This window comes from Schistocerca cancellata, chromosome 11, assembly GCF_023864275.1.
Source record: "Schistocerca cancellata isolate TAMUIC-IGC-003103 chromosome 11, iqSchCanc2.1, whole genome shotgun sequence".
Classification (NCBI taxonomy): domain Eukaryota; kingdom Metazoa; phylum Arthropoda; class Insecta; order Orthoptera; family Acrididae; genus Schistocerca; species Schistocerca cancellata.
Window position 1 is genome coordinate 63,145,865 of NC_064636.1, and position 12,231 is coordinate 63,158,095.

Here is a 12,231-nt window from a genome sequence, read left to right on the forward strand (position 1 = left end):
ACATATTAAAAAAAAGATCTAAGCCGGAAAGGCGACGTCATTAACAGTTGTGAGATGGCGAGCCGCTAAGGGCTGCTCGTACTGTGAACAAGGGTTGCAACCCTTAGCGGCTCGCCATCTCACAACTGTTCATGACGTCGCCTTTCCGGCTTAGATCTCTTTTAATATGTGACTTGTAAGTACTGCATCTTTTCCACTCAGTTGTTGTTGTTGTCCTCAGTCCTGAGACTGGTTTGATGCAGCTCTCCATGCTACTCTACCCTGTGCAAGCTTCTTCATCTCCCAGTACTTACTGCAACCTACATCCTTCTGAATCTGCTTAGTGTATTCGTCTCTCGGTCTCCCTTACCGATTTTTACCCTCCACGCTGCCCTCCAACGCTAAATTTGTGATCCCTTGATGCCTCAGAACATGTCCTACCAACCGGTCCCTTCTTCTTGTCAAGTTGTGCCACAAACTCCTCTTTTCCCCAATTATATTCAATACCTCCTCATTAGTTATGTGATCTACCCATCTAATCTTCAGCATTCTTCTGTAACACCACATTTCGAAAGCTTCTATTCTCTTCTTGTCCCAACTATTTATCGTCAATGTTTCACTTCCATACATGGCTACACTCCATATAACTACTTTCAGAAACGACTTCCTGACACTTAAATCTATACTCGATGTTAACAGATTTCTGCTCTTCAGAAACACTTTTCTTGCCATTGCCAGTCTACATTTTATATCCTCTCTACTTCTACCATCATCAGTTATTTTGCTCCCCAAATAGCAAAACTCCTTTACTACTTTAAGTGTCTCATTTCCTAATCTAATTCCTCAGCATCACCCGACTTAATTCGACTACATTCCATTATCGTCGTTTTGCTTTTGTTGATGTTCATCTTATACCCTCCTTTCAAGACACTGTCCATTCCGTTCAACTGCTCTTCCAAGTCCTTTGCTGTCTCTGACAGAATTACAATGTCATCGGCGAACCTCAAAGTTTTTATTTCTTGTCCCTAGATTTTAATACCTACTCCAAATTTTTCTTTTGTTTCCTTTACTGCTTGCTCAATATACAAATTGAATAACATCGGGGAGAGGCTACAACACTGTCTCACTCCCTCCCCACCCACTGCTTCCCTTTCGTGCCCCTCGACTCTTATAACTGCCATCTGGTTTCTATACAAATTGTAAATAGCCTTTCGCTCCCTGTATTTTACCCCTGCCACCTTTAGAATTTGAAAGAGAGTATTCCAGTCAACATTGTCAAAAGCTTTCTCTAAGTCTACAAATTCTAGAAACGTAGGTTTGCCTTTCCTTAATATATTTCGTAAGATAAGTCGTTGCAAACTTTAATTTTATTAATTTACTATATACCTAATATGTTTTAGAGCAGTTAGTCTAATTCTGAAGACGACGCTCATAGTAGCGTCGAAGCCAGGTCAATTTTGACTTAATATTTGTGACCGAGGGCTTATTTGTTCCAATATAATTCTGACACAGTAACTGAACCTTAGCAGCTATGTTCAAAGTATTCTACACAAAGTTTACCAGAGGCTTCATGCCCACTAACACGAGAGAAAATGTTCCACGTAATGCTAGTTTCATGCAAATCTATAGTGTGGAACTCTGTGCAATCGTCCAAACCCTGAAACCAAGTCACGTCATGAGTATTGTCCTTCATTTTTAACTGAAATTTCACTACAGCTCCTGCCCCACCGTCATGGAATCCGCTACCAGCGGAAACAATGATTGTACACTTCTACATCTACATGACTACTCTGCAATTCACATTTAAGTGCTTGGCAGAGGGTTCATCGAACCACAATCATACTATCTCTCTACCATTCCACTCCTGAACAGCGCGCGGGAAAAACGAACACCTAAACCTTCCTGTTCGAGCTCTGATTTCTCATATTTTATTTTGATGATCATTCCTACCTATGTAGGTTGGGCTCAACAAAATATTTTCGCATTCGGAAGAGAAAGTTGGTGACTGAAATTTCGTAAATAGATCTCGCCGCGACGAAAAACGTCTTTGCTTTAATGACTTCCATCTCAACTCGCGTATCATATCTGTCACACTCTCTCCCCTATTACGTGATAATACAAAACGAGCTGCCCTTTTTTGCACCCTTTCGATGTCCTCCGTCAATCCCACCTGGTAAGGATCCCACACCGCGCAGCAATATTCTAACAGAGGACGAACGAGTGTAGTGTAAGCTGTCTCTTTAGTGGACTTGTTGCATCTTCTAAGTCTCCTGCCAATGAAACGCAACCTTTGGCTCGCCTTCCCCACAATATTATCTATGTGGTCTTTCCAACTGAAGTTGTTCGTGATTTTAACACCCAGGTACTCAGTTGAGTTGACAGCCTTGAGAATTGTACTATTTATCGAGTAATCGAATTCCAACGGATTTCTTTTGGAACTCGTGTGGATCACCTCACACTTTTCGTTATTTAGCGTCAACTGCCACCTGCCACACCATACAGCAATCTTTTCTAAATCGCTTTGCAACTGATACTGGTCTTCGGATGACCTAACTAGACGGTAAATTACAGCATCATCTCGAACAACCTAAGAGAACTGCTGAGATTGTCACCCAGGTCATTTATATAGATCAGGAACAGCAGAGGTCCCAGGACGCTTCCCTGGGGAACACCTGATATCACTTCAGTTTTACTCGATGATTTGCCGTCTATTACTACGAACTGTGACCTTCCTGACAGGAAATCACGAATCCAGTCGCACAACTGAGACGATACCCCATAGACCCGCAGCTTGATTAGAAGTAGCTTGTGAGGAACGGTGTCAAAAGCTTTCCGGAAATCCAGAAATACGGAATCAACCTGAGATCCCCTGTCGATAGCGGCCATCACTTCGAGCGAATAAAGAGCTAGCTGCGTTGCACAAGAACGATGTTTTCTGCTGATTACGTATCAATAGATCGTTCCCTTCGAGGTGATTCATAATGTTTGAATACAGTATATGCTCCAAAACCCTACTGCAAACCGACGTCAATGATATAGGTCTGTAGTTCGATGGATTACTCCTACTACCCTTCTTAAACACCGGTGAGACCTGCGAAATTTCCATTCTGTAGGTACAGATCTATCGGTGAGCGAGCGGTTGTATAAGATTGCTAAGTAGGGAGCTATTGTATCAGCGTAATCTGAAAGGAACCTAACCGGTATACAATCTGGACCCGAAGACTTGCCTGTATCAAGCGATTTGAGTTGTTTCGCAACCCCTAAGGTATCTACTTCTAAGAAACTCATGCTAGCAACTGTTCGTGTTTCAAATTCTGGAATATTCCATTCGTCTTCCCTGGTGAAGGAATTTCGGAAAACTGCGTTCAGTAACTCCGCTTTAGCGGCACAGTCGTCGGTAACAGTACGATCGGCACTGCGCAGCGAAGGTATTGACTGCGTCTTGCCGCTTGTGTACTTTACATACGACCAGAATTCCGCAGCACACTGCGAAACTAGAGAGCAATGCTTAATACACTATTCGATAATACATCTTCTTCGAACCTCTGAAATTACTGAAATGATATTGCGTGGCTACACGGGTATCAGGGGCTGTGTGGCGCGCACTGGGAGGTTTTTTTTTAGGTTACAGGGTCTCGGGAAAACACAAGATGGGCTTCAGTCACAAAGGGTGCAGGCCGAACACAGGAAGAACGTACATACGGGAACATTTGGTATAACAGTTGTGAATTATCGTAGCTGTGTTGGGAAAGTACCAAAGCTCCAAGCGCTAATAGCAAGCACTCATGCTCAAATCGGTATAGGCACTGAAAGCTGACTAAAGCCGAATATAAGCTCAGCCGAAATTTTTGCGAAGAACCTAACGGTGTTCCGAAAAGATAGGCCACACACAGTTGGCGGTGGCGTGTTTGTTGCTGTCAGAAGTAGTTTAACTTGTCGCGAAATTGAAGTAGACACTTCCTATGAGTTAGTATGGGTAGAGGTCATTGTTGGCAACTGAAATAAAATAATTGGATCCTTTTACCGACCTCCCAATTCAGATGATACAGTTAGTTGCTGAAAGGTTCAAAGAAAACCTGTGTTTTATCTCAAACACGTACCTGACTCATACGATTGTAGTTGCTGGTGACTTTAATTTATCCTCGATATGTTAGCGAAAATACATGTTTAATGCCGGAGGTATGCATAAAAATATCATCCGACATTGTGCTAAAGGCATTCTCTGAAAATTATTTCGAACAGTTAATACATGAGCCCACGCGAATAGTAAACGGTTGCGAAAACACACTTGATCTCTTAGCAACAAATAATCCTGAGTTAATAACGAGCATCAAAACAGATGCAGGGATTGATGAACACAGGGTTGTCGTAGGGAGACTGAATATTGTACCCGCCAAATCCTTCAAAAATAAACGAAAAATATGCCTATTCAAGAAAGCAGATTAAAATTCACTTCTTGCCTTCTTGAGAGACCACTCCTTCCAAATTAAAAATATAAATGTAGACTAGATGTGGCTTGAATTCAAAGAAATAGTATCGGCAGCAATTGAGAGATTTATACCAAACAAATTAACAAACGACGGAGCTGATCCTCCTTGGTACACAAAACGGGCCAGGACACTGTTGTAGAAACAACGAAACAAACATGCGAAATTTAAACAGACGTAAAATCCCCGACATTGCCGATCTTTTACAGAAGCTCAAAATTTAGCGCGGACTTCAGTGCGAGATGCCTATAACAGTTTCCACAACGAAACTTTGTCTCGAAACCTGTCAGAAAATCCAAAGAGATTCTGGCCGTATGTGAAGTATGTTAGCGGCAAGAAACAATCAATGCGCTCTCTGCGCAATAGCAATGGAGATACTATCGAAGACAGTGCTGCCAAAGCAGAGTTACTAAACACAGCCTTCCGAAATGCCTTCACAAAAGAGGACAAAGTAAATATTCCAGAATTCGAATCAAGAACAGCTGCCAACATGAGTAACGTAGAAGTAAATGTCCTCGGAGTAGTGAAGCAACTTGAATCACTTAATAAAAGCAAGCTTTCTGGTCCAGACTGTATACCAATTAGGTTCCTTTCAGAGTATGCTAATGCATTAGCTCCCTACTTAACAATCATACACAAACGTTCGCTCGGCGAAAGATCCGTACCCAAAGACTGCAAAGTTGCACAGGTCACGCCAATATTCAAGCAAGGTAGTAGGAGTAATCCACTAAATTACAGGCCCATATCACTAACGTCGATATGCAGCAGGATTTTAGAACATATATTGTGTTCGAACATTATGAATTACCTAGAAGAAAACGGTCATTTGACACACAGTCAACACTGATTTAGAAAACGTCGATCCTGTGAAAGACAACTAGATCTTCTTTCACATGAAGTGTTGTGTGATATTGACAAGGGATTTCTGATTTATTCCGTATTTCTGGATTTTACGTGACTGACAGAGCACTGCCTTTGAAGAAGACGGAAAGTCGACATGCATAAGGTTGATCAAAAATAAAAGTGTACATAAGTAAAACTATTTAAAAGCCTACCATTTGGCTGTCTCAGCTTTCCTAAGGTTCGTATGAGGTGCCGATACAAGTGGGCAGCCTTGGGTAGTATTATTTTTTTGCCTAGTTAAGGGTATGGAAGTCAAGATCTGACAAGCACTAAAAAAGACTTGGATATATGGTTCTCGGGCGAGACGTCGGATGTCATAGTGAAAACTCCACAATATTTCATCAGCGCAACTGGCCGACATCTTCAGACAGAGCACCTTTGAAAATGATGAAAAGTCGAAATGCGTCAGGTTGATGAAAAATAAAGGTATGGTCAAGATATAAGTAAAATTATTAAAAGCACATCCGGATGGCCGAGTCGCCTCACAGCATTTTGATGGAAATTGCAGCAAATGCTAGGCTACTAGTAGCGTGAGACCCTGCATGTGGGGTTGAGGTCGTAATAGTGATATGTTTTACTACATCTAAAAGCTTCGACAAGTCAACACAGTATGGAAACATGGAAAATGGTGTTTGACATCGTGGTCTCCTGTCCTTCATTGCTTACATATTCCGCCCTCATAATCGTATTCCGCACATCAAGACGCTTCATTCGAACCCACACGCGATAAGATAAAGTCATTGTTGTATGAATTCATGTAAACGATATTCAAATAACAAGTAAATCGCAAAGTGCGCACCGAGGTTGAAATACTCGAGGCTGGCGTACACACGCACATTCAAGACACAACAGTCACAAAAGCTTTTAGTTGGGGAGAGGCAAACCGCGCGCCAGGAGGCCGGTCACTTCTGAGGACGAGTCAGCCCATCTACGTCGGCCGGCGACCACCCATAGACCAGACAGCATTTGCCCGAGTGAAAGGGAGAGCGACCCCGTGTTCGGCTTAAATGCAAAATCCGCTACATTGTGTGGGAGCGCCCAGCCTACACATTCTTTACAAACATAGCACGCAGTTTCAGACATTTTCACAGGGAGACAGTAAACGCCAAACGCTGATGCTACAGATTTCTGGATTGGTCGCCTTGAACGAAACGTCATTCTCCCGTTTTAGAAGAGCAATGCTGATTGGCAGACGATATTCCTGACACCTTGAGCTGAAGGAGTAATGGAAGAGACTGATAGATATACCCCATTACATCTGGCGTGGAGTGGGGCCGTTCTGTTGCCGCTCTTGGAGCGAGAACATGTAACGAGAGCGTGCGCGCTCGTACGTGTACTCAAAGAGCGAGGAACAAGTCTCTCCTCAGTACTTCACTGGGAGAGCACCTCTGTCGAGAGTGAATCGAAGTGTGACTCTATATTGAGTCCTTGCGGCGATTAAGCATTGTTCACTGTATTGGCCACTACACTTATTGTGCGGTGTGAACAGACAGAGTTATAGTTAAATGCCTCTGAGCGAATTTTTGAGTGGCATCGTGGTGGACTGGTTATCTGACCGGTGTACCACGCCAATAGTTACAGACTGGGGGCGAATAGGAGTCCTTAACTTCATCAAGGCATAGGGAGAGTTTGATTGGTGAAGGTCAATCCAGATAGAACGAGAGCCATCTTATTTGTCAGCAGTGAGTGGCGCAGACAGCAGTCATCGCAGCTTACGGTATTGGGTGCTACAGCTCTTGCGAGCCCCATATTTCCTCCACAACAGTACACTTCACTGCATTTCACACACGACAGCCTCGACCGTACCTAGCAACATTCTAATGGATAATTATTCAAGTTGAGTAGGCGCAGCTCTCAGCCATTCTGCCAAGTCAATAACAATATTAAACTTTGTATAGAAATTTCATTAGCGAAACCTATCCTTAAAAGGCAATTACACATTCCGAAAAGAACCCGGAAATAACTTGTTCAGTTCATAACTAAAAGTGCCATTGTGATTTCTCAGAATTTTTGCAAAAAAAATAATAATTTTCGTTAGTTTCATGTTTTTCTTACGCTAATTAGCACTACTCCAGTACCCAAGTATCCCACTAGTTACGTAAGAACTTTTGTGAATTTTTGTGTCATTTCCTTACAGCGGATGACTCCAGAAGATATTTATTGCTGAAAGTTTTTCAGGCATTTCTCTTTAGAACGTTAGGAGCGTCTGTCTGGCTTCTGTAGTAGTGTGGGGGTGGAAATTGCATCTTGCAGGAGCCACAGGGGAAAGAGTACATCTCAGATTAATCCGTTGCACAGAATGGCAGAATAGCACCCACGCGTTGCTCACAATGGAAAAGTGGGATTATGTTGCAGGCCTCATTGACTCTTGCTGCCACATACTACAATCCTTCAGGTGGTGGAAAATAATGACATAATAGCCCACCCGGATAGCCGTGCGCTCTAACATGCTGCTTCCCGAACGGGGAGGGATGCCGGTCCATGGCACGAATCCTCCTGGCGGATTAGTGTCGAGGTTCAGTTTGCCGGCCAGCCTGTGGATGGTTTGTAAGGCGGTTTTACATCCAGCTCGGCAAATGTGGGCTGGCTCCCCTTATTCTGGCTCAGTTACACTGTGTCGGTAATTGCTGTGCAAACACCATTTCCATGTATGCGTACACCGTAATTACTCTACCACACAAACATTTGGGATTACACTCTTGTGGTATGAAACGTTCCTGGAGGAGTCCACTGGGGCCTAACTGCACAATAGCCCTGGGTTCGGTGTGGGGCGGTGGTGGGGTGGGTAGACTGCTGGGTCTGTTGTGGGGTTGTGAACCACTGAGGGCTATGGCACGACGAAGTCTGTCGATCGTTTCTAGGTCCCCAGTTTAATACATACATATAGACATACACGAAATACTAAGTTTGCATCTTGAACCTCTATAAATGTGGTGAGAGGTCATTTATAGGTACATTATTATTAGAAGCAGCAATGCTGCCAAACAACTAAGTGCTACAGTTTATAAGGAGATGTACCATCACCTGTACATCGTGGAGAACAAGGCCTGAGCACTCGTCTGCCTGGCTACAAACTGCACTCGTCAGTGTGTCTGTTTCTGTACTGAGCAGTGCACGTTTGTGACCATCAGAAAGAATTACACCAACTTAATATACTACAAACTCATCCTCCAATGAGAGGGTTAATGTCAAAACCTAAATAACGACAATACAACAGAACTAATGACTGCAAATAAGGATGGGTTGTGTGAAGGCCAAAACAATTTCTTAAGCTGTAATAACCTTCGCTTTTCCATGATTTTTTAAGCAAATCTTAACTGTTTATAAACATACTTCAATACAGAGATTCGATGAACGTCTTAGGAGAACGCAATGAAAGGTCTTGAGCTATAAGAAACGGCCATCGATTACGTTGTAGTCTAGAGCACTGGCACATCTTAGGATGTGAGCGACCTTTTAGTGCAAAAAATGGCTCTGAGCACTATGGGACTTAACTTCTGAGGTCATCAGTCCCCTAAAACTTAGAACTACTTAAAACTAACTAACCTAAGGACATCACACACATCCATGCCCGAGGCAGGATTCGAACCTGCGACCGTAGCAGTCGCGCGGTCCAGACTGTAGCGCCTAGAACCGCTCAGCCACTCCAGCCAACGACCTTTTCGTCTTGAAAATAAACACATAGCCATATATGTGGGGAACACAAACGTGACCGCACAGAGTGACCGCACGGTTAGAGGTGTCACGTCACGGATTGAGCAGCCCCTCCCACTGGAGGTTCGGGCACGGATGTGTGTGGTGTCCTTAGCATAAATTAGTTTAAGTAGTGGGTGAGTCTAGGGACTGACAGCCTCAGCAGCTTGGCCCCTTAGGGTTTCACACACATTTGAACACATCCGAACACAAACATGTGGTTCGTCTTGTGCTTACCTGGTTGATGGTGGCGGATCAGAAAGCATCCGACTCACTTCGATGACATGTTCGAGATGGTTCCGCATCATGTCTGCCCATCCCTTCGTGCCCATCACGTGGAGGTTGGCCTTTATGAAGGCGACGGCAGCCGCTGTGAGTTTTGGGCACGAATGCCTCACTGCGAGCACGGCCGAGGCCGCAGCGTTCTCGACACAGAGCTGTGCGACCACCTGCTGCTCACAGACAGCCTTTAGGGCGGACAAGCCGTACTTATCAGCGGCTGCGAGCAGGAGTGGGGCCATGCCGGGTAGCTCGGGGGCCTGAAGGGTGTACATGTAGGCCAGCAGCTCCCTCATCACCGGCCCCTCCACGTCTGTGATTGTGACGTGGCCGCTGCTGGCCTCCAGCGTGTCATGCTGGAACATTGCCTGGAACACGGGGCTTCTGGCGGCCAGCACTGTCCTGTGGGCAGCCAGCCGTGTCTCGCCCGCCACTAATATCACCACGGCGCCTTCCCCCGCATCTAGAAGGGCGCCCAAGTTCACGGCGGCGGTCAGCTGAACCTCGTTAACTGCTGCCATTGTAGATGATGCTGAAACAAGATGTCACTGAGCAACCATCGGTCCTTAGAGAGCACCAGCATTTCCTATTTGATACACATTCGTACTTTCACGAAGCAACAGTTGGGGAGTGTAGCCCATCACAAGACTGTTACAATACTTCGACATCCTACCTGCGATTGATACTACAGGTGAACAGCAATAAATCTTCAACAACACAATTTTCAGTACGAGGTGCATTCAAGTTCTAAGGCCTCCGATTTTTTTTCTCCGGACTGGAAAGAGATAGAAACATGCGCATTGTTTTAAAATGAGGCCGCATTCATTGTCAATACGTCCCAGAGATGGCAGCACCGTACGGCAGATGGAATTTTACCGCCAGCGGTGAGAATGAGAACTGTTTTAAATACTTAAAATGACGACGTTTTCCTTACTTGAACAGCGTGCAATCATTCGTTTTCTGAATTTGCGTGGTGTGAAACCAACTGAAATTCATCGACAGTTGAAGGAGACATGTGGTGATGGAGTTATGGATGTGTCGAAAGTGTGTTCGTGGGTGCGACAGTTTAATGAAGGCAGAACATCGTGTGACAACAAACCGAAACAACCTCGGGCTCGCACAAGCCGGTCTGACGACATGATCGAGAAAGTGGAGAGAATTGTTTTGGGGGATCGCCAAATGACTGTTGAACAGATCGCCTCCAGAGTTGGCATTTCTGTGGGTTCTGTGCACACAATCCTGCATGACGAGCTGAAAATGCGAAAAGTGTCATCCAGGTGGGTGCCACGAATGCTGACGGACGGCCACACGGCCGCCCGTGTGGCATGTTGCCGAGCAATGTTGACGCGCAATGACAGCACGAATGGGACTTTCTTTTCGTCGGTTGTGACAATGGATGAGACGTGGATCCCATTTTTCAATCCAGAAACAAAGCGCCAGTCAGCTCAATGGAAGCACATAGATTCACCGCCACCAAAAAAATTTCGGGTAACCGCCAGTGCTGAAAAAATGATGGTGTCCATGTTCTGGGACAGCAGGGGCGTAATCCTTACCCGTTGCGTTCCAAAGGGCACTACGGTAACAGGTGCATCCTACGAAAACGTTTTGAAGAACAAATTCCTTCCTGCACTGCAACAAAAACGTCCGGGAAGGACTGCGCGTGTGCTGTTTCATCAAGACAACGCACCCGCACATCGAGCTAACGTCACGCAACAGTTTCTTCGTGATAACAACTTTGAAGTGATTCGTCGTGCTCCTTACTCACCTGTCCTGGCTCCTAGTGACTTTTGGCTTTTTCCAACAATGAAAGACACTCTACGTGGCCGCACATTCACCAGCCGTGCTGCTATTGCCTCAGCGATTTTCCAGTGGTCGAAACAGACTCCTAAAGAAGCCTTCGCCGCTGCCATGGAATCATGGCGTCATCGTTGTGAAAAATGTGTACGTCTGCAAGGCGATTACGTCGAGAAGTAACGCCAGTTTCATCGATTTCGGGTGAGTAGTTAATTAGAAAAAAAATCGGAGGCCTTAGAACTTGAATGCACCTCGTATTTCCCCATACTGTTGCAGCACCCTTGTTTTACTCAACAGGTACACTATGTGATCAAAAGTATCCGGACACAAGCAAAAACTTACGCTTTTCATATCAGATGCATTGTGCTGCCAACTACTGCCAGATACTCCATATCAGCGTCTCAGTAGGCGTTAGACATCGTGAGAGAGCACGGGAGGCAGCTGCATGGGTAGCGGGGGCTGTGTGGAAGGGACTGGGCGGTTTTTTAGGTTAGAGGGTCTCAGGGAACCAGGGAACCACAGAAGGGACGTCCGTCGAAAAGTGGGCAGGTAAAACACAGTAAGGTGGTCGTAGAAACGATTGGTATTGTAGTTGTAAATTGTCGTAGTTGTGTTGGGAGAGAACCAGAGCTCCAAGCCCTAAAAGAAAGCACTGAAGCTCTCCCCGATGTTATTCAATCTGTATATTGAGAAAGCAGTGAAGGGAACAAAAGAAAAATTTGGAGTAGGTATTAAAATCCATGGAGAAGAAATAAAAATTTTGAGGTTCACCGATGACATTGTAATTATGTCAGAGACAGCAAAGGACTTGGAAGAGCAGTTGAACGGAATGGACAGTGTCTTGAAAGGAGGATATAAGATGAACATCAACAAAAGCAAAACAAGGATAATGGAATGTTGTTGTTGTTGTTGTGGTCTTCAGTCCAGAGAGTGGTTTGATGCAGCTCTCCATGCTACTCTATCCTGTGCAAGCTCCTTCATATCCCAGTACCTACTGCAACCTACATCCTTCTGAATCTGCTTAGTGTATTCATCTCTTGGTCTCCCTCTACGATTCTTATCCTCCACGCTGCCCTCCAATGCTAAATTTGTGATC

General features: G+C 44.8%; 1 protein-coding gene across 1 annotated transcript; it reads right to left on the reverse strand.

Annotated features, from left to right (window-relative positions):
• Positions 1 to 9,295: 9,295 nt before the first annotated feature.
• LOC126108198 (speckle-type POZ protein-like) lies at positions 9,296 to 9,862 on the reverse strand. The gene has a single exon (XM_049913436.1). It carries the CDS (start codon positions 9,860 to 9,862, stop codon positions 9,296 to 9,298), a length of 567 nt encoding a protein of 188 aa, XP_049769393.1.
• Positions 9,863 to 12,231: the final 2,369 nt, after the last annotated feature.

Bases quoted from the DNA above. Each gene is read 5' to 3' on its own strand.
- LOC126108198 (XM_049913436.1), bottom strand. From the start codon at position 9,862: ATGGCAGCAGTTAACGAGGTTCAGCTGACCGCCGCCGTGAACTTGGGC.